Source organism: Apteryx rowi, unplaced genomic scaffold (assembly GCF_003343035.1).
Source record: "Apteryx rowi isolate R43461 unplaced genomic scaffold, aptRow1 scaffold_17, whole genome shotgun sequence".
NCBI classification, from domain to species: Eukaryota; Metazoa; Chordata; class Aves; order Apterygiformes; family Apterygidae; genus Apteryx; species Apteryx rowi.
Window position 1 is genome coordinate 4150142 of NW_020447974.1, and position 23537 is coordinate 4173678.

Sequence of the window (23537 nt, forward strand, 5' to 3'; positions counted from 1 at the left end):
GGCCCGGCCCGCCCGAGGGAGGGGGGGCTCATTTGGGGGCGGGCAGCGGCCGCTTGGCGCGGCGCGAGGGCGAAGCGAGGCGTCGTGTGTGTSGGGGCCGCCCTCACGTGCGCGGAGCCGTGACGGCCCCGCGTTTATGGGGAAAAAAACACCCCTGTTTCCTGTTAGAAACAGCGCCATGCCCTGTCTCTTATAAGTTTCTGGTGTCCGAGGTGGAGTGTGACCGGTGAGACGTGTGACACGCTCCGTGGGTCAGGATGAGGTTTGCCTCATGAGTAGCTCTAATCACAGCCTGTGTCATCGAGGAAAATATTTGCAGTTTCTTAGGTCGCTTCCTAAGTACGATACTTTCCTCTGTTCGCAGAACTGACTAACCATGGTCCTCACTAGTGTGGGGAAGATGAGTGGCCTCCAGAAAAAGACTTCCGGAATCAGGAACATCTGTATATTGGCACACGTGGATCATGGTAAGGCAGGGGTTAGTGGCAGGAACTGAGGGAAAATTGTACGTGTATTAGTTTGAACGAGGGTGAGATGTTTTGATTGCTCTGTTTTAAAGCAACAGGTTTTCATGGATTCAGCTCTAAACTGCCTTAATCCAGGTGATTGGGCTGCTGCTGCTAAGGAGTAAATTTCCCATATGCACATTACTTCTATCCTGATACAAATGATCTTTTATTACTTCATAGAGTGTTAAATTTTGTTCATTTAAAATTTTTCTACTTCTACAATGCTAATTTTGGTTAATGTTGACATGAATTGAATATACATGTGTGCAAGGTGGGTTGTTATAGTTGCATGTTGAGTTAAGAGAACTTCATTATGTAGGTGGAAATAGTAAATGCTTTTTTTAGTGTATTAATCTTTAGTTTGCCTAATTACATGATGTATTAGGATTTTGAAGTGCTGCTTGTCTTTTTGACTGCTTTTCTGGTCATAGCAAATAAGGTTGTATCCACTTTACAAAAAGGAAATTATGAGTAGCTAATATAGGTGAAATTGAGTGACCTGGTTTTTTTTGGTTCTATTTTTTAAATTAGTTTGTACTTTCTTGCCTTTTTAAAGCCTTTATTAATTTTTTGTATCTTAGAACACTAGATGTTGTCAACATTCATAATGTTGTCTTATCTTTCTCTATTGTATATATTTAAGTCATTTATTTTTCTTTTCAGGCAAGACTACTTTAGCTGATTGTCTGATATCTAGCAATGGAATAATCTCCAGCCGCTTGGCAGGAAAGGTAGAGTAATACTGTAATTTTTAACAAAATTCTGGTGTGTATGTACTAGGTTTGTAAATCAGTGATGATCAAGGAATGAAGTTTCAAGTCTTGCTAGACCTTATTTTCCCTCAGTTATACTCTTTGACAGTTGAGAAGTAATTTGTGAAGATAAGTCTACCGATTTATTACCTTTTCTTCTATTTTCGTACTCAGCTGAGGTACCTAGACAGTAGAGAAGATGAACAGATCCGAGGAATAACAATGAAATCTAGTGCCATTTCATTGCATTTTGAAAAAGGTAAGTTATTGATGCTGGCAAGTACAAACTTTAAGATTTTTCTTATGTTCCCTTTCTGTTTTTTCATTGTTGAGATCTTTTTATATGCAGCTTTTAGATTTTTTCAGTGTTAGGCTGTGACAGTGCAAAGACCTAGGCGTCTTTTTAACTGAAAACCAGGACAGTCAAGTTCCATATCAGTGTTAGAGAAGCTATCTTCAAAATTTAAAATAAGCAAGTCAGGAGTTTCCTGCTGGGTATTTGTGTGTACCCTGCATAGTATTCTTTGGTATTTGATTATTACATTTCACAGCTTTGTGAATTTCAAAATTTAAGATCCAGTGCTGTGTTTTCTTAGTGGACTTGCTGGTTCATAAATTCAGTGTACCTGGTTGTGTACTTAAAGCACAGTAACTAGCTGACTTTGTGGAACAGAGCTTACATAAGTCAAATGCTCATATTTCTAAGTAGAAGTAGTTAGAATAGTTGTCTTTATCTTTTTTTATTTCAGGTCTAAACCTTTATATTTTGATCTTAAATCTTGAAATAATCTCATGTAACAATATGATCTTCCAAAACCTAATATTTTTAAAATGATTTTTTTATGGTCTTAACTTCACTGTACAACTATGTCAAGGTGCTTGTCATACTTAGATGTAAATTGTTAAGAGTTTTTTTTTTTTTTTTTTTTTTTTTTTTTTAAGTGTAGTTACAGTTTCATTTTTTTTTTGTCTGCTTGTTCCTCACCAGTCTTATCCTCAGCTAGGGAAATGAAAAACATGATGAAATACATTACAAACAGGCTTGTGCAGGCAAAAAAAGAATAACTGTAAGAACAATTACATGAACAGAAAAGCCATCATAAGTCTTTCCATTTCAGCTAATGCCTGATTATAAAAAATAATTTAAAAAAAGGTTAAAACTGGTGATGTTCCAGGTAAGCATTGTCAACAGTGGCTGTTTTTATTGTTGCCTCTGAAATGGCCTTGCTGTTAATAGTTAGAACCTTTGTCTATTGTTTTTCTATTATCTTGTGAATTAGATGCTTGTATAACCTCTTAAAGAGGGAAGTCATTTGATCTTATTTTGATTATGGCTGATGATAAATGCAGTGAATTCATTAATCGTTTCCTGGGGTCTCTGAAAAGCAAAATTTTGGGGGGGAGTAGTGGAGAAAATATTAAAAAGGTCTCCATTTTTGATAACTTGAAGGTAATTTAGTAAGGTGGAGTCAGAAGCACGTTTTTAAAAAAAAAATCACAATTTTGGTTGAAATGGAGATTCAGTATTTTGTCAGGAATATAGGGTTTATTTTCGTGAGGATCTGTTCTGGGTTATCTTTAAGATGCAGACTATAATGCAGTTGATTAGTGTTTTATGTATTGATGGTCTATTTGGAATGTTACTACTAGCTTATTCAGGGTTTGTTTTTTTATTATTATTATTTTTTTCCAAAGGTTGTTGGGCATTGGAAGATGCAGATTGGCATTAAGGGTGAACTAAATACTATACAAGTCAGATGTTATGCGCCTAACATTATTTGTGGCCTAGTGGAATTTTTCTAAAGCATAACTGCTACTGCAAATTTGGTCCTTAGAAATTAATACTAGCTTAAACAGTATAACCAAGTGACTGAAATAAGTACTTTTGAAAACTGTTTTGTAATAGTACTTTATTGTTTGATCTTAGGTGATGAGGAGTATCTGATTAATTTAATAGACTCCCCAGGGCACGTGGATTTTTCTTCAGAAGTATCTACTGCTGTCCGACTCTGTGATGGTTGCATCATAGTGGTGGATGCTGTTGAAGGAGTCTGTCCACAGGTGAAATAAAGTGTATTAAATACATGAAGAGGATAGAGAAGAGAGAGTAAGCAGAACAGAGTTGCATATGTATCTTAAGTATATTGTTAGAAATGAAAGATAAGCTGGTTTAAGAAGTTTTGTGAAACTTTTCATAAATAACATAGGTATGAAAGAGGTTAGTTAGTTTTTCAGTTGTACTGAAAAACTTAGTAACATTTGTTGGTGAGTGGGTGTAGTGTTGAAGCAGTGAGTRTATCTTTTTTCTGATATTCTGAATATTTGTACAGAGAAGAAATAAATGTCTAAAGGGAAAAGGAATCAAATAATATCTTTATGTGCTTTTAGGGAATTGAAAGTGAAAAATTATGCAAACAAGCATTGTGATTGCTATGCTTATTTTTTCATGGTTTGGTTTTAGCAACTGTTTTAGGGGGCGGGGGGAGATTTTTTTGCCATAAAAATACTTTCTGTGGAGTTCTGTAATAACTAACACTACATACTGTGGGAGTCAAATCACTGGTTGACATTTCAAACCAGAGCCTTATTGTACATTTATTTACATTTTAGAATTATGCTGCCATTCACTTTAACGCTTCACCCCTTTTGCAGTATCAAGCCTTCTGTAATGGATTTTTTAAAAACTGTTTCTTCTTAATAGACTCAAGCAGTTCTGCGACAAGCATGGCTAGAAAATATCCGTCCAGTATTGGTGATTAATAAGATTGATCGTTTGATTGTGGAACTCAAGTTCACCCCTCAGGAAGCATACTTGCATCTTAAGAATATCTTAGAACAGGTATTCTTGCTATACTGTGATGTTCATACAACAGGTTTTGTTTTGTTTTGTTTTTTCTCCCCATTTCTCTCAATTGAGAGATATTGCAATTTTCAGTGGCTTATACCCGGAATAAATTTAGTGTAGTAGAACCAGTTTTCCTTGCCTTCTGGGACCAAGCACTGTAACATCTGAAGTTTATGCAGAATGTGCATGGTAGTGAAAAGAGTATCAAATGCACCTTGACAGGCCATCAGGAAGACATTGGGGGGTTTATTCAGGGATAAAATTAATTCATCTTTAAAGTTGTAAATTAAGTTGCCTTTAAACTTTCTTTTCAGAGCTTACTGTAAGCACTTATCTACATGGTTTTCCCTTTGCCTTCGTTTGTTGTTTGTTCGTTGGATGTAATGAGTTTTTGTCACCATTCCTTATTTGGAGAAACAAAATACATTACACATGATAACCTATGTCTGAGTCAATCCTGATATGGCTGGCTTTGATCTGAAAGTATGCTGCCTCTGAGCTGAAAAGTTAATATCATCAAACTCCTATTTTCAAATGAGCAGGATTAGATACAGAAGGGCTTGTGTTTTAAGTTGCATAATGAATCCTAAAGATGGTTTCTTAACTTGTTAAACAAAAAAATCTCCTTTTTTATACTTTGGTGGGACTGGGTTGAGTTGCATTTTAGTTGCAAGAGTTGTGAAGGAATGAGTAAATTTTGGGATGTTCTTACATACCGTCCCATAGGTCAATGCAGTCACTGGAACACTCTTTACCTCTAAAGTACTAGAAGAAAGAGCTGAGAAAGAAACAGAAAGTGAAAGTATTTCGGATTCTGCACCAGGAGATCAAATTTATGACTGGAGTGCTGGCTTAGAAGATACTGATGATTCCCATCTTTATTTCTCACCAGACTATGGAAATGTGGTGTTTGCCAGTGCAATTGATGGCTGGGGTTTTGGGTAAGTCTAGGATTTAGTTAAAGTAATAAAGTAATAGAAAGACAGTAACACATTAAAATGTCAGTAGCATCATATTTATTATATATTTTTTAATTTTTTGTGTGACAAGCAACTGTCCATCTGTCAGTTTTACTATGTGTTAACACTGGACAGCTGAAAATACTGCTGACTTTGGCATCTATTTATGGAAGTGCCTGCTCCTGAGGCAGGGACCTCTACTTTATACAGCAGCTGCTAAGCTGACTATAGTTTCCAGCCTAGCCTATTAAGATGAACTTAGTGTTTTGTTAATTAGTGAAATTTAATAGGCCTTAATAGAGTAGGCTAAAAACTGCAGGGGTACAAGAGCTGTTTCACAAGTAGATTGGACCTTCCAGCTCCAGGGACAGTGGCATTCATAACAAGCATAAGACAGACAACTGGCAACAGGGTAGCAGCTTCAGCTGTCCAGTTCTGTTCAGTACAATTCTGGGTTACAGAAGTAGTGTGATCTGCTTTTTCTGTACCAGATTTTGGATTGTCCTTGAAATTATGCCTTTCTCAGGTGTTTATGCTTATCTGTCATAATTAGCTTTTTTTTCTGTTATTTCTCTTCTTTCAGGTGCATTTCTTATCTCTTGTTACGTATCATTTGTATTTCTGTTTCAGCAGTTGCTAAAGACCATTGCAGAGATACTTAAGTAAGAATTTGAGGGTAGAACAATTTCAGAAAATTTTCTGGATTATTATATTTGAGTTTGCTGTCAGTTCTGTCTTTCAGTCCTGTTCTTAGTAGTTGGTTTCAGAGGGCAGCAGCCTATTGTAAAGATTGCACATTCTGATTGTTTGCCGCAAGGTGGAGTCCTTGTCTTTATCATGAGTACACAATTAGAAAAATGCACTCTGTAGTACACATCTTTATTTTTTAAATGGTTTTGCAATATTAAACTGTAGCATTTTTAAGTCAAGGTCAAGCTTTTATTTGGATTTAAGATTCCTTGGGGAGTTTGTATTCTAACACAAACCTTTTTTTATCACAGCAGAGAAAAGGGGTAAGTAAAATGGACTGTTCTGTTTTAATTATCTGTCATAAATAATGTATGAAAAGGAAGAATATAAATGGTGCAAAGGAAACTGAAAACCAAATCTTCAGATCCTGACACGTAGGAATATGTTTTAGTCTGAAAGAGATCCTTTTCATACAGGATGTGTGAAGGAAGACCTTTTAATTTCTATGAAAACCTCACCTGGCCTTCATACCTTTGGTGGTCCACACATTAACACATATGTTGTCTGAACTCCTCCATTCCCCCCATTGTACCCAGAATTGCAATTCTGCAGTACTGCACACTGCTCGGTATCTTTGTCACACCACCATACAGAAAGCCAGCACTTCTGCTGATTGGAGCTCCTCCAGCTTCCCATGCTACTTGGCAGCGCTGTGTGTTCTAAATTGTTGTGTGGTGTGGCTCTGAGGCTGAAAATCCCTTCTCTTAGCTGTACCCCRCTTGCCTCTGCTTGAAGTCTCCATGCCTTACAATGTCTCCCTAATTTCCCACACACCCACCTCACCTGTGCAGCATAGCCCTTTCCTCTTATCCAGTACTCTTACTAACATTTCTCCTTCTTCAGTTTAAGAACTCTGTCTCACCCTCTGGTGCCTCTAGTTGAGGAGGAAACAGACCGAGCATATGGCAGGGAGCGATGTGATTGCTAGTGCATTTGGAAGGTGTAGGAATGTGCGCACCCTTTAAGAAAAGAGTATGTTATGGATTGGAACTTGTTGATGAATAACACCTGGTAGGGTTGGGAACCAGCTCTGTGAAATCGAGTTGCAGCAGCAGAAGTCCTGAGCTAGAGAGGGAGTGGGAGAGGATGTCATGGCTGTGGGCTGAGCACATTTAAGTTCTGGCTGGTTCCAGTCCACAGGTAGATCTATCCTATCTATGCTTTAATTTTTTTTTAATGTAAAACAAAGGTAATTATGTTAACACTGTAGTACTTTGATCTTTGTGTTTACTGCTGATGTCAGGCTTGTGCTTCTGCATGTGGTTCTGAGAAGTTTGCAGGTGGCCTAACTTTAGTATTAGTATTCTAGATACACTGTCAGGGAGTGCTGAACTTTAAGTAAAAATCTTTTTTTAAAGAAAATGATACAGTGGAGTTGTTACAATATATAAAATTATAAGCTTAAAATTAGCTTTTTCTTTAGCTCAAGCTACTTGATAGTTGCAAGTAAATGATTGCCTATTAAGATCTTATAGGTTACAGAGCTAAATTCTGAAATAACTGTGTGGTCCTAAACACCCTGTGGTCACCTCTGTAAATGGAGAAAGCAAGCATGTCTTTTTTAAGTGTTAGGTGAATATAGTGCTTTTTGGTAAAAGTAAGACTTCAGATAGTTACCTTCCTTTCATGATTTTTTTCCTCTGATGATTCATCTGCAGATATAATTACATTTCATACAAATATGCCAGAAAATTGTTTGTTTCTCCAACTCAAAAGTTTAGCAAAAAAGACTTCAATTTGGACTGTTTGACAATTAATTTACATACAGAAAGCTGGAGAACAAAATTTGCCTAAAACAATGCTTAGGGCTTGAGAGTCTGTAGTTTGTTTTTTTTTATGGATAATGCCATGTGTTAGGGTTTTTTTTATTATTTTTTTTCCAAAGCACTTGGAATATGTTGGTAACTAAGTGACATTTCTGCATAGTGGAATGTGTGGTAAATGATTAATGATATGTATATAGGGTAAGCAGAAGTGGAATGATAAAGGTTGGAATGATGAAGCTTTATTTATTAATTTGTATCTGCTATGTACCTGCCATCTGAAACATTTGTCAGGTGGTCTGAACTTTACATATAGAATTTGTACAAAGCTGAAATCTAAATATTGATTGTCATGTAGTTTCAAATGGGAGGAAGAAAAAGGCCAGGATATGACCCATGCTTATTTTTGTGATTGGTATGTCGGTGTGCTGGGGAGGATTTGTAGGCTTTCTGTTTGTTCTTTGTCAAGCTGTACTGATATGAGATGAACTTTGAAAAGCACTGCAGTGTTTTTTGAATATGATAATAAAAAACATATTTTTTAAGATTCTTCAAGTGTTATTTTCCTTCTGTTGTGTATATTGAAACTTTTCTTAGATTGTCTTAATTGAATTATCCCTGTACAAGACTGTATTGCAGCTAGAGACATTCATGCATCTAACTTCGACGTGATATGTTGTTATTCTCTTGTTCAGTGTAAATCAGGTTGTTACACAGTACGTTATAGTCTAACATAAATTAGACTGTTCTCTGTCCCACACAATGTTCCCACAGCTTAGACAGAATGACATGACTCCTATCTGCTAGTTTTCTGACTTGTACCTGTTCTTACTGTCCAATTTTTTTCCCCTCTAATATCATCAGAATGTATTAATATATTTCTTGAAACTTAGTAAAAGATTGTTTGGTTTCAGATACCACTTTTTTTCTTCTGGTGAGCTGGTGGGCCCTGGCTCAGATAAATCATATAATGGGCAAAAGGAGCCTTTTTCTTAATTGGTTTCAGGAGATATGTCTGGACTGCCAGCAATACCATCTGGTGAAATATGGACCAGTGGAGCATTTTCTTAATTATGGCAGGCCTTGACTGTTGTTAGATGGTTTTGGGTTTTGTTCTTAAGAATATTACGACTTGTCATGGCAGAATAAATTAAGCCATTAGGCAGTGCCAGCCTGATCCAGTGCTGAGATGAGTACATATGCTTTTCTCAAAATCTTCAGGTGTTGAAAGAATGCCGTAAATCCATATGCAGCAGCTGCTGACACAAGGATCGTGGAGGTTCTCTCCTCTTTCAGGTTTTGGGTAACTTATGGAAAAAAATTTCCTTTTTGGTCTCAGTTCAGAACATACAACTTCTATCTTGCTGACATGGACAGGTGTTTTAGGTGTGCAGAAACTTTAGAATTCTGGATTTGGAAGGACAGATTATCAAATACTGTTCTGTAAATAGTATTGTTCTGACTGTGAACGCGTATGCCTTTGTTTCTGTGTGTATGGGGAGAAAATATGTGGAAATGAAACCTTTTACAGCTACTCACTGAACACTTTCAGCAAGGAGACCATAGAAGCTTCAGAACTCCCTTTTTAGGTTGTAAGCAGCCTACTTTTTTAACTCTTAACCAGCACAATTGATTTTTCCATTCGGCATTACTTTTTTATATTATTTTCTGGCTTTGACTCATAGGCCTCTTCTTGTTTGAAGCATTGCTAACTAGTTAATTAAAAAAAAATAGTTACCGTCATCTGAGAGGTTGAGCTGGAGTGCGGTTCAAAAGAGTATTTGATATTACTGTTCTGGTCACAGACCACAGTTAAATGCATAATGTGACCTCTTTCATAAAATAAGCTTGAGAGTTATGGCTTAATATTTGGAAGGTTTATTGTATAGGTTTTCTGGTTTTGTTTTTTTACTGTGGGGGTAGTATAAAAGTATTTCAGATAAACAGGTTCAGCTTTCAAGCAGTCTTGAAACAAAATAAAAACAAATACTGCTGACATTTTTGAGTTGTTACTACTGAATGTTTTTGCAGGTGTAAAATAGTCTGAGCTCAAGTGAAGGCAATTGGRAAAAATAGGAGTAAAATAAGGATTTGAGGTTTGTGTATGATTATCATATAAGCTATCACTTGTTTAGTCTGATAAACACATCTAAACAGCATTACACTTTTATCAAGAGGCATTTTGTTTTCTTCCAGGATTGAACATTTTGCCAAACTGTATAGCCAAAAGATTGGAATCAAGCCTGCAGTACTTCTGAAGACTTTATGGGGAGATTATTATCTAAATACAAAAGCAAAGAAGATAATGAAAGGTGATCAGGTAATTTTGTAAGAAGGGTGTTGAAGGTTTTCTGTAATGTCAGAAATATTACTTTTTTTTTTTTTTTAATTCTTTTCCTCATGATGTAGTTTGAAAATTGGACTCAGTACCTTTTTCAGTCAACATTAGTAGCGTTATTAAGCCACTAGGATAGTCTTGCATCAGCCCTTAGAGACAAGACCATTCAAAATACTTGAACCCACATGGAAGAAGTCTCATCTAACTTATGATTCTAACAGTTGATGTTAAATACCCTGTCTCTTTGCACAAAATCAGGGACGTTCCAGCTTCCAGGATTAAGAATACAGTGAAACACTCAAGACAAATGGAAAACTAGCAGTGTAGGAACCACAGTAGTAAGTGGGTCTCTGTTCCCTTATTTGAAGAGTCCTTCAACAGCAAAGGATTTAGGGTTTTAGGTATAGGTTTAGCTGATCTTTTAGAATTTGGAGCATTGTTGCCATAAGGAGATCCTAAATCCTGTATGGAGACCCTGGCTGGAAAACCACACTTTTCTTGCATTAAGCATTTCCACCACTAAAAGTCAGAGAGGAGAAGGATTTTTCTCTCTTTCATTTAATGATAGTTTTACTTCCTTATATTTTCAGAGTTTATGAAGATTAATAGTTATAAAATGGGTGATAACTAGTCTCAGGGTAGACATGTTCTTTATTGACCAAGATCTTTTTCTGAAATAGAAACCATTGCTTTTCACTTTGCAGGTAAATTTCATGTTTATTTTTTTCTTACAACTTTCTTATTAGACTATGACTGAATTAGAGATTTTGTGTAGAAAAAGATAACTAACTGGCTTGCTTTTGAATAAAGATTTTACAAGTTCCTCATAAAAATGATTGGTTTAAAGTGTAGACTTGAGCCTATGGTAAAACTTAGCTGACTTAGTTAGCTATATAATGTTTGTTTTATGTTTTACCAGTCGAAAGGAAAGAAACCTTTGTTTGTGCAGTTGGTGCTGGACAACATATGGAGTCTGTATGAATCTGTTATGAAAAGGTGAGAACTGTGATGTTTTCATGGAATCCCTTACTGCTTGCTGTAATGATTTTTGAAATATTCTGATCACTTCAAAACACAAAATGTGGTAGATGTTACATATTGCTACTGGGTGTTTTTTTTATTTTGTTCCCCCCCCAGAGACAAAGAAAAAATTGAGAAGATAGTCACCTCTTTGGGACTGAAAATTGGTGCACGGGAGTCACGGCATGCAGACCCTAAAGTTCATCTTAATGCCATTTGTAGCCAGTGGCTACCAATATCTGAGGCAGTCCTCTGTATCCTTAAGGAAGATGCTACTTTTTATTCTATTGGCAGTTTTTAGATTTCAAGCTTGCTTACGTATTTCAGTATGTGATTTGGTATAATTGTTTTCTTTCTCATGCCTATACTAGTTGGACCTATTTTCTCAGTTGTAATACTTAGATATCTACATGTTTACGTATCCACAGTTAGTTTTATATTTCTACCAGCTTCATGTTCTGCATCCATGTTTTCATTAGCAAAATAAGTTATGAAGCCAGAGGGAATTTAAAGATACATTTTTATTGCATAGTTTCTATAGAAACTTTAGTATTGTTCCAGAAGGATAAGCTAATCTCCTTTTTATAGTCCTATTTTATTTTTTTCCATGAGTTTTTGTAAACATTTGTTGTTATGTCTTAGGCGCACACATTCCTAATACAAGATCAGCCTCTACTGTTTGTCTGCTGTCTTTATATATTCTTTTTTATAAAGAATGCAATTGTTCATAATATATAACACATAAAGAACATATAATTTTTCAGAAGGTGATTTTTCACACAGATCTGCTGAAGAATAGCTGTTGGCTGAAAGGGATCTTGTTCTCTGGTGACATTGTTTATGTTGCAGATGTTGCAGTGGCTATAGCATTCCTACGGAGCCTCCCTTTGAGAAACTTTTTAGGAAAGGCTGTATTTTAAATTTGACTCCTACTTTACTTTCTGATTTGATGTTCTTTTTCTGAATATTTTGCTGTTATATCTTAGAGTGATGGTAATGTTGGAACTATATGAAAGTTCACTTTTATGTTAAGAACCAAACTAGTGAGAGCTTTATTTGAAAAAAATCCCTGGAGTAATAATGTATAAAAGACGGTAAAGAGGGTAATTTTTTTTGTTGTGTATTTTCTCATAATAACTAAAGATGTTGATGAAACAGTGCCCTGAGTGAAGCTAGGGAGACATCCATATAAATTTGTCAGTGAGGAGCAAATATTTCACTGCAAGACTAAGGAGAGAGCCACATGATTAGAGCTGAGAGGAAAGAACTGATTAAAATTTTAACAGAATTTAGACATTAAAACTTTGTATTACTGTTGAGTTTAGAAGAAAGAGTTTTCATAAGCTTTTAAAGTGTTCTAACAAAACAATTCAATAAATCACTAGAAGGCAAAACATTTTGAATGACCTCTTTCAATTGTGTCTGTGTGAATGCCCATATGTTCACATATATACATAGTAACTAATTGGTAGATATGTGTAAATTATTGATGTATAATTACTAATTAGTTCTGTAAATCTTGCTCCAATTGTGCTATTCTTAGTTTCCTAGTAGCACATAGGGTGGGCCACCCCTTCTTAAATCTCCATTCTGCCTTTGGACAGATGCCAGGAAGAGAGCTTTAGAGGGAGCTGTATGCACCCTAAGAGACAGAGCTGGATTTTAGTTATCTGTTGTTGCTGGCAGTTAGTGCATAACACTGTTGATTTAAAGAAACAAACATTTAAAGCATTTGCCTTCCTTTTTATCAGTAAGGAAATATAAATGAGGTCCTCTATATCCTTAGCAATGTGTTTTAGCCATGGTGTGTAATAAACTTCCCAGTCCTCTTGACATCACTGCTGAGAGAGTGGAAAAGCTGATGTGTGTTGGAGCTAGAACATTTGATTCTTTACCACCAGAAACTCAGGAACTGAAAAGTGGTGAGTAGGTATTCTCCATTTAACAGGACAACCATAAGGTTGTTTCTGTCTTGGTTGTCTTTTGTCTTTGGGTCATAAGATGCATTGTAACCTCTACTTAGATTTATAATTAATTTACTTGTAGCTTTGTTGATGTTTATCAATGACATGCCGTAGTATTATATGTCTTGTTTTTATGGCCTTATGTTTTTCTTCAATCCCGTATGGCTTTTAGGCAACTCAAGCTGCAGGTGACTAAAAGTCGGAGGCTCTGAACCTGTTTGGGGATTTAGGAAGGATGTGCTATTAGTATTTGTATTTAGTTCTAAACAGTAGAATTTGTCACATAATTGAAAAAGAATGTTTTACCAACTTGTCTATTAAAGACATTATTTTTTAGCCAGTAGAGGTTCAAACTTGGATTCGATATTTAAAAATATATTGATTAACTAGGCGCAGCTTTTGGTAATGTAGAATAAAAACAATTTTCTGTAGAATTTATTGCTAAGTAATTTGTTTGTTTATTGAAAAGATGCTTTTAGAACAAGTTAGTAAGATGCAGCTTAGATTTACATATCTGAAGAAAAAACTAGATGACTTAGGTATTTCACAGCATTCCAGAATGATAAAAGATTACCAAATAATAGCAAGAGCCAAAAGATTTCTAAAGTAACAAATATATTTTGTTCCCCAGAGCATTAAAGGAAGCTATGAAATCCTGGTATTTTGAGGTCATTTGAAGTTTTGCCTTTGACTTCACTGAGATCAGGATTTTGTGCCCAGTTCTGGCAGAGTTTTCAGCTCTAACTAATGGTTTCCCCTCCTGAAGGGTTTGCTAGTATATTCAGATGTTACTGTATCAAACATTTGGATGTCTGTATGCAAAATATAGAAAGTTCGAAAATCACTAAATTCTGTGCTACAAAATTGTAATAGGGTCCAGGAAGACCTGTCTTCCATGATATAGGCAGTAATAGAAGATCTGATAAGTTACACATTGCTTTGGACTTAATGAATAATTCAGAGAAACATTTTTCCTGTCCTAATCTTGAGTCCATAGTGGGCCAAATTCTGGATGTAATACACAAGTAAAAACATCTCTACATTAGTGTAGAAAGTCACAAATGTGGTGTCCATTACTAAGCTGAGCAAGAAGCAATTGTAAGATGATGTTTAATGGTAACCAGTTGGCTGACTGCTGTTGTCCTTTGAGTTAAGGACACTAAACTTACTTTACTAGATGCAGGAGTGCTCATCATATGCTCATATTCCTTTTTCTAGCTTTGAATTCCTTATAAATATAAATTCTGTGCATGTTCATGTACGTAGTGTCAGAAAAATGATGATACCTTGCAAAGGTCAACTTTTAGTGAGTCTCTTTTCCTGAAAGAGAGCTGAGAACTGCTGAGTAGCTTGTAGAATAGGAAATCAAAACTGCAACTGATGTTGATGTAATGCTCCCAGCTTCAGGTAGTCTTAAAAAGAATATCTTCAGATGATATTTTCAAATAGGTATGTGGGAAAAAAATAGGCCTCACATATGATTTTGGTTTTCTGACAAGTTTCTTTCTAATTGAACATGCTTTATAACCAGACTGCTGTTTTATTGTAAGGTATCTAATGTCCTCTGATATTTCAAGAGGTAGTTCAGTAAAAATTCATATATCAAGATGATACTGTGCTTGAAAACTAGTAACAGTTAAAAACATCCTTCTGAAATTTGGCTGCCTAATGAAAGGTGTTCATAGCACAAGGTTTTGAAGAGAGCCCTAAGAAATCTTAAAGGGATGGGATTAATCACTGTCAGATTGGCGGTCTCTTAGGAATTGCTTCCTGGGGGTAAGGGAACTGATATTTTCATCCTTTACTGAAGGAAAACAAACATTGTATTTTGCAAACAACATTGAATACTCTATTAGTGTAAGTTAACTAGAAGACCCTGGCCTCTGTAAACTCAGGCCTTCCTGTTCTTAGTTATGAAAATATAGTGTACTTGAGAGTTCAGTGCATGTCATGTTACTTTCATGTTACTTCTTAGTAGCAGACTTGCACTTTGTTTGCCTAAATACTTTACAATAGAGTCTTCTCATACATCAGATAAAAGGGAAAAGAGGATTTATTTGCGATGTTTTTAGAAATTTGGAATGATATTTTGTCTGGCATTTGATAATGTGCATGTCTCATGTTCCTAGTTGGAAGAAAAAAATGATGTATGGAAATTTCATAAGTATTGAATGAGGTTTATGTGGATCTTCTGTCCTTTGAGGAAGATCCGATCTTGCAGATTAAGTTGTTTGGATTTCATGAGGACACCAGTGTTTGGGCATTTTCAGAACTTCAGTCTTTAATTTGAAAGGATGGAGAATAATGTGAGGTGCTAGATAAATAGTTCAGTCTTAATGCTTAGCCGTTCTTTGTTTTTCATTCTCATCTAAACCAGACTATGAACAAAAGTTTAAATATCAAAACAGTATGTTTCATTGGAGTATGTGTAATTTGTCATTTGTTAGAGTTCTATTTTTACAAATTTTCTTCTTGTGTTTTTTGTGAAACAGATTTGAAGAATCTGAGCAGAACTGTAAGATGATTAGGCTAGAGTTTTTTTCTTCTGTTCCTGTTAATTGGTCTTTGGCATATTATTCGTTGAAATTGGAAAGAAACAGTAATTCCTGTAAAATTCGTGGAAAGCAATAATTTCATCCATACTATTGGGGAAAAGATGTGCAACTAACTTTCTTTTGTGTTTGTTCAGCTTTTATGAAATGCAGTAGTGAAGGAACGGCCCCAGTTATCGTCTTTGTTTCCAAAATGTTTGCTGTTGACGCAAAGGCATTACCACAGAATAAACCAAGGTAAGAAAATGTAATATTTAACTTTCCGATCTACATTGGAAACCTTCAGGAAACAGTCATGCTGCAAGCTTGGGTAAATTGTTTTAGATCTGAGAAAATAATTCACTAATTCTAGAGATACAGTAAAGCCTTTTCAGCAAGTAGAGGTTCTCAGAGTGAGTTTGAGTGATTTGTTTAATCATATTAGTTTTAGAAAATCAAGCATATTTGTTGAGAGTAAAAAATATTTTTAATTATCAGAGAATACTACTTTTGTCTGAATATATTGTCCTAATCCACACATTGTATGCTGTTTCAGGATATTTGATTGAAAATATGATTGAATTGTAATGCTTTCTTAGTTTTACAGTAATTTTGCAAATAAGGTTATGTTCATGTGATCGTAAGAGATCACAGCAGTGTTTGTATGAAGAAACACTTCCCTTCAAGTATGGCATGATAGCTATGCGTGCATCTAGTCCACTGCAAGTGCAAAATAAAATGGGTTAGTTAAAATAATCTAAACCCTGACTAACTTTTTGCAGTGAACTAAGAGGATCTGTGCGTTCAGTTGAAATTAATGCACCGTAAAAGGTTTTCTTTGAAGTGTTCCAGAAGATTTTCTGTTACAGCTTTTATCATTTTTTAAAGACCATCTTATTTTCTTCGAGGAGTGGATCCTTCTCAATTTCATTTCCCTGACATAGTTAAGCGGACTAATCTAGCTGAACCTGTCTGTCTTTATATAGAAATGTACTTTTCTAATGAGTTTATTACAATAGGGTTTGTCTTAACCTTTGATCCTTCTAAGCCTCCGAAGCATTTTTAGTAATCAACTTCTGTATCAACTGGCAATTTCATGTTTTATGATCACGATTACTGTGGCAGATTGTCACTGTATAGTGAAGCAATATAGAAAATATCAATCTTTCTAAGATAGAGCTGATGACTGTGACTATTTAAGTCTTTGTCCAAAAGATGATACTATTACTGCATTAATGTTTGAAGGTTTGACTACTGTTTTAGTTTTCTCAAACATCCTAGATTTACTTGAATTTTCTTATTACACTTATCTTCCAGTCTTTCACCGACATTTCATATTCCAATTTTAATAGTTGCAAAATACTTGCTGCGATACTTTCACATATAGAATTGTTTTTAAACCTGATGTTTGTAGTAAAAATGTTTGTGTAACTGTAGTGGTGCCATTTTTATACATCTCCTTATCTATTTGCAAGTCTGCTATTTAAAAAACCTTATAATCCAATTTCTGAGTTGGTAAGATAAAATCTAATTGTTCTCAATTTTTTTTTGCATTAAATATCTTAAATTATATCTATACTAGTATTGAATCAAGCAAGTAGTAATTAATAATTTAATAATCATAATTACACAGCTTTTTTTTAACCTGACTGAATAATTTTTTCCATAAGAGGAATTTTTTTCAGAGAAAAGATGCATTGCATTTATGGATTGTCCAGACACTAGATGGTGCTGTTTTACTTTGAGTTTTGTCCTTACATGTATCTAGCACAAGAATTCCTGCTCACGTGTCAATGTAGCATAGCCCTGATAGTTCTGCTTTTTCTACTTTCTTTGACACTTGCTCTGTTTAACAGAGAAGGGTTATTTAGGTTATTTTTCATTATAAATATACTCTGACCGTTGCTTTCTGACTATTCTGTCACTGGTAATGTCCTGTTTATTTTATCTGTTGGGAGGATTGAGATTCTTAGACGTGATGAAGATGTATCATAGAGACAGAGATGGCTGCCAGTCCTGTTTTGTGGCTATAACTTGGGATTTCAAGCAACAGGCAGCTTATGAGTGATTCTGACTTCCCAAGACTAAYGGGCAATGCTCATATTTGTTTCTTTCTTCCTGGTTTGTTATACTTCTGCATGCCCACTCTGCCTCACCGTTAAGCTCTCCTTCCCTATCTTTTCTGATATTCAGCTTACCTTTTTCTTTGGTCTTTTATGCTCTTTGGTCATCCCCCTTCTGGAAGGGAAATGTTTTACCTGCCTTCCCCGCCCCTTCATCAAATAGGGTTTAATGCCATGCGTTAAAGTTCTGGGTTTTTTTAAAGAGACAAAAAATTCACAAAACAGTATTTTGAAGAAGTTGTATTATGGTCTGTAGTATGTACATGACTGGCTCTGTTGTTTTTTGCAAATGATACATAAGTATAGAAGCTTGTGCTTTGTGACTTGTTGGTCATATTTGCTTCTTATATGAAAAAATATGCTGCTTTCAATTTTATTTGTTTTCATAATGCAAATACTATTCCATTTCCGCACTCTGCATATTGTGTAACAAATCCATAATTCTGATCATCTCTGATCTGGTTTGAAAAAACTCTGGTTGCTTATTGACTTGAGTAACAATCATGAAATTTCTGTGGTTGATTGCAATTGACTGATAATTCAAGTAATGTATAGCTGGTCCAAAAATCCAAACAAAATCTAGACAAATGTGTCTGGATTAAAAAAATCAGGCTTTTGGATGTAATACTGCAGGAGAGTGAGGACTCCTCTGGAATTCTTTCTGGGAAACTTTGAGCATATTAGCGATGATTGTAGACAATGTTGCTTTTCCTCCCCATTTATTCAGTAAATTGAAAATTATAGTGTCCCGCTTAATAGTTTGTATGAAAAGTATTTCTTGCTGTCTTTAATATTAAAGTTATTCAATCAGTTGCTAATCAGACAATATTAAAACAAAATCACAACTCACTTTCCCTGAGATAAAAGATTATTATGAGCATCGTTTAATTTTGCTGATGAGGTAGTATTAGCAATTTAGTTTTGAAGTGACAGTTGGATTCCATTTTTGAAAAATAGTAATAAAGCTAAATGTATATTCCTTAATGTTTTAATTGTAAGAATCTATAGGTGCGCAATTCCTGAAGGATTCAGTAAAGGAGTTTATTTTTAAAGAGGAAGGAAGGATGTCTCAGTGAAATAAAATATACATGTTTTTAAAAGATAGTATTGCTTAGATGTGATTCTTAAATGTATGTTTTGAATTATATTGGCTACTATGTGCTATTTACAGTTAAACAGAGAAGTTTGTTCTTAACAGAATTGAGCCATGGCTGTATTAATTATGTAAGAACCAATATTTAAACTAGACATTTCACAAGGGCACTTTGTAAGAATGCCTGAACATAGAGAAGAATAAAGAATACCCACACAAGGTAGAGTAATAGTGTTTYATAACAGTGGTTTTATACTTAATAATTTAAAAGCACTAGTAAACATTATGTCTCAATTACATGCTAATTTTGTAAGAGCCATAATTTTTGGTGTATTTTGCTGCTTCTCCTTCCTTTTCCAAGGTAGTATTGGGTGACACTACCTTTTGTAATATCTTTAGAAGTGGCAAACTGACTTTGCACCTTTTATAACTATAGTTGCCTTCTTTCTGCCATCTGCTTGTCATGTTTGTTTAAGCATAGGTTGGGAAAAGCRAAAGGCTCTTCAAAGTCCAGGGTGCACAGTATGTGATAAAGAAGGATGGATTTTTAATTAAGGTGATCTCTTTTTGAGACTGTCATTGGCAACTACTGTCTGCTTAGGTGACTGTATTTACAACCTTAGCAAGTTTAGTATAGAATCAGTTCATTTTCAGTCAGAAATATGTACAGTTGCCCTTTTACTATTTAAACAACAAAATTTGTCAGCTATTAAAACTCTAGAATAAATGAAGAATAATTTGTGGTCAGGTTACAACTGGCTGACAGCTTAATCTTACTTTGGAAAAATCTGAAATTTGACTTTTATCCAATATCGGCATGTCACACTGTTTTTACCAGGTTTCCTAAAGAAACAAGAACTGTGTGAATATACTTTATATCTTCTAGTTTCTTCTATCTGAATTTTTGAAATTGTTTACTAATTCTAACCAAATCTGACAGAGGTACAGGTTTTTAAAGATATTGAATTCCTATAGTTTTGTAGGTAGTTGGGCAGAACAGACAGCAAATTAGGACCCCTAGTAAGCGTGTAGTACAAGCTCCTGTACTTTATTAGATACTCAAATATTTACAAAGAAAAACAATAGCAAATATGGCCAGACTGGCTTCTTTTGGAGCTGCATGGTTTGTGTAATAGGGCCATGTCTGGGGTTATTTATTTTTAAGTACTGCTATGTGCACAGTTGGGTGTTTATTTAGCATATGCTGTTTTGTGTTGTTGTTGTTGTTGTTGTTTTTTTACCTTTTTCTATTAGTGTTTTTTATTGAATTGCTCTCTAAAATAGAATGGTCAATTGTCGGTGTATAAATAAAAGCAGAATTTGGCATTTAGGTACAGAGTATAAATATTCCAGTTCATTCCTCATGAGTTTCAGAATTTCTTCTCTATCTAATCCAGGGTAAAAGAGGAGTATTTAGTAGTTCTAGTTGTGATCACTTTCAAGTAGTTTTAAATATTTTTGTCTATTTAATATAAAATATTGAGAAAATGTAAATTGGATATCAGATGTTTGTAATGAAATCCTCTAGTACTTCTAGTTACTTTTAAATGATTATAAAGAACCTATTGACCAAATAACCTGACTGTACTAAAATTATATATCATGACTGCATTAGGGGTTATAAATCCTATAATATTCTTACCATTTTCCTCAAGATGATATGAAAAGTATCTCTTTTTCCTCAGCTTGAATCAGGATTTCTTTTCTTTAGGTGTCACTGTGAAATTAGCACTTTCCCGCACAATTCTGCATGAAATCATTATGATTGTTTCTTTGTTTTGTGGTACAGCTTGTTTGCTTGTCTTAAACCAAGAGATTGTAGTGTACTTCATCTGTTTCCTTTCTGATGTTTCCTAAAGCTTATATGGGGCAAACCCCGCAAATCCTATGAATTTACCTACTGTTTAGCTAAACAAAACTTTACGTTGTCTTCATCGAATGTTTATAAAGCTCCAGGCTCTATAACAAATTGCTGTGTTCTTGTATGTAAATTAATTTGTACATTTAAAGGCAGTATGACTTTCAGTGGCTTCGTTTTGATCTAAGCCCATCATCTTCTGTTTGCATTAATAGTTCGTATTAAACTATAGTTAGTGCATAAGAAATGAATATGACACTAGTCATCTGAACAGCCTGTCAGGTTTACAGGTTAACATCTGAGGGTGGCATCCAGTTACATAATTAATGGAGCAATATGTGCTTTTCAAAAAAGAAAAACCCTGTTCATATGGTGGTTATGAAATGAATTGTGACAGTATACATTTGAATTCAACTGAAACCTGTGGAACTAATCTGAGAAAAGTACTTATTTATTAATGGATGAAATCTGAATCTCTTGCCATTGTTTAGTGTGTGTAATTCTGAGTTTCTGAAAGAACAGTTTACAGTATTCTGGATGTGTTTTGCTTGAAGTGTTTCTTCTTTATTGCATATTTATTATGTAAGATAAATCAAAAGTCAGTACATCAGTCAAGGGTTAGGTCTGGGTGTCTTTCTAGATGATGTGTGACAGCTTGATATTGATATCTTTGTTTCATTATGTATGCCTCAAATTGAATGACTGTATAATACAATGTGAAAAAGTTGTCCAGTATACCCCTTTGCAGCAGCCCTGTATGATCACCGTGTGAAATTTATATAAATACTGATTTGGATAATTTTCAGCTGTTCATTTTATGTATACACATTTATTTCTACTATGAATTCCCCAGGGCTTGTAGTTGCATTAGAAAGGATATGAAATAATATTACTTGCTGTACATTAGCTTGTGAACAGAAATAGTTCTTAAAGGTTGATCTTCAAGGATGTTGCTGTTCAAAACTTGAGACTGTTAATTCTTGACTGGGATATGAACTAGCAATTTTGCAATGCAAAGACATTAAGCGGTTTAATTCTAGTCCAAAAATTCATGAACTTCAGAAGGAGTAGGAAGACCACTGGCCATGTTCTGTGTTGAATGGCAGCAAACAAGCTACACTTGAGAGCTGCCCTTTGGGATGCTGTTGTCAGAAGTCTTTTTGTGCCAGATGCTGAGCAGAACAGCAGGCAGTGACTTAACCAGAGCTCAATCCTGACTCAGAGTCATGAAGAGTAATCCAGAAAACTTTCTGGAAACTACTGGCTTTAAGGATGCTAACAGAAAACACCTCCTTAGTTTCACAGTCAAAATCAAGCATGTGTCTGAGCTCATGGGATTTAAACTGGTAAAAACAGTGTGGATGCAAGTTATTCTTGGCCACTCCAAAAAATGTCCCTAACAGCATGGGAGATGCTTCACAGGCGCTTTTTGAAGGTAGTACCAGTCTTTTGGAAATCAGTTGTTTCTGTGACTGTAATTTTCCTTTTAAAAATGTTCTGAAAGTTAAAAGGTGGAAAAAAAMCCCCATAAAACACTGTTTTCTTTAAAAGTTGGAGGATAATTTGTATTTAATTTTATGTATTTTTTTTTTTTTACTATGACTTTTTAAAATGTTTTCAAAGAGAGGCTTCATTCCAAAACATGGAAAGGTAGAAAAGCTATCAAAAATTCAGAGAATTGATTGAGTGAAGAAGTTAGCTGTTACTCAGTTTGAACTACATGAGCTATGCTGGGGGATGTGGGAATGAGGATAATGTCAGCAGTAGCTTACATTACCCCAAATCTGATGCATTTCATCAACACTCTACTGGATGTTAGTAACGTGAATGTTGTACTCCTTGCCACGTTATTTTTTTCCATGACTTTTGTTTACCACACAGTGGGACTGAGATGAGTTAGTGATAATGTGGTTAACCCATTCAGTCAGCTATATTACTTGTGCTAGTTCATGTGCATAGCRTTAGGACATTATGGTGTCCTTCTGAAGGATGGGAATCTTTTTTTTTTGCCTGTCTGTTCCAGATTTTTCATTCATTGTTTTTGTGTGTAAGTGTATGGTCCCTTTCTTCAGCCAATATCATGAGGCTGTAGATCCTTTCTTATGGACTGAAAAAGGTGGAGGGAAGAAATATGGTGGGGGAAGTGAAAAGGAGAAAGAAAAGGAAGGGTTGGGTTTGCTTCTGGTTGGGTTTGCATTTGTTCAGGATTGATTTCACTTCTCACTGGTTTTGTCAACTAGAGAAATTAAATAAATCAGGGTATAATCAAAAAAGAATTTTGTTGCAGATTAACGCCTTCTGTGTGTTAATCTAGTGCTGTGTTCTCCTTCGGTGTGTTATAATTCTACATAAGGATTCATTTGGTGATATTCTCTCTTTTTTGTGGTATCTAAGGAAACTACTGGGAGTGACTAACTTTACAGCAATTGATGTTGACAGAAACCAGGATGGAAGTCCAGGTTGTACCTACTAGCTAAAAACCCACCCAAACGTGATCTGTGTCTCATCACATTGAGGATAGAGTTAATTGTGCTTATATGTATTGTAACTTACACCTGTGCGTTCAGAATTTTAAAGTACCTTTAAGGCTTGAGGTTAGAGCTATCTGACACTAAAATATAGTAAAACCTTTTAAAACACTACCTGAGGGGAAAAAGGCAAACAACCTTTGTTTTCCTTCTACTCTCATAATTATTTACACAAATGGAAAGTATTTTTGGACAATAAAATGTGTTGAAATGCATGCATGTGTCCTTTTGTGTACACTGTGCCATTGCGTATAGACTGCGTTTATCACACCCCTGGCTGTCTCATCTGTACTTTCCCTATTAATCTGTCTCCCCTGGGAATTATTCAGACATTCCAAACCCTTAAATAGCTTTGAACAACTGCCTTTAGGAAGAAAAAAATCATCATAAAAATGTTTTCTTCTCTACCATCTGCTTTGCATTTTGTATTGTTAAGCCTCACTCTCTTCTGCAATAAAATAAAAAAAAAAATCATCATTGCCCCAAGTTTCAGAGAGAGTCTTA

The 23537-nt window shown here is 35.1% G+C and overlaps 1 protein-coding gene across 4 annotated transcripts in view; it reads left to right on the plus strand.

The window, feature by feature from the left end:
* The first annotated feature begins 223 nt into the window (after window positions 1–223).
* EFL1 (elongation factor like GTPase 1) overlaps window positions 224–23537 on the plus strand; it is a 92364-nt gene continuing 69050 nt past the window's right edge. For 2 of the 4 annotated variants that reach the window (XM_026060486.1, XM_026060488.1), the window contains exons 1-11: window positions 289–467; window positions 1173–1240; window positions 1436–1520; window positions 3189–3322; window positions 3963–4100; window positions 4833–5047; window positions 9775–9898; window positions 10836–10912; window positions 11054–11190; window positions 12736–12858; window positions 15590–15689. In XM_026060486.1, the coding sequence (XP_025916271.1) occupies window positions 377–467; window positions 1173–1240; window positions 1436–1520; window positions 3189–3322; window positions 3963–4100; window positions 4833–5047; window positions 9775–9898; window positions 10836–10912; window positions 11054–11190; window positions 12736–12858; window positions 15590–15689 (1292 nt within the window). In that variant the 5' untranslated portion in view covers window positions 289–376. Of the gene's footprint in view, window positions 263–287; window positions 468–1172; window positions 1241–1435; window positions 1521–3188; window positions 3323–3962; window positions 4101–4832; window positions 5048–9774; window positions 9899–10835; window positions 10913–11053; window positions 11191–12735; window positions 12859–15589; window positions 15690–23537 lie in introns of those variants that run through there. The other 2 variants (XM_026060487.1, XM_026060490.1) reach the window with 2 other exon arrangements.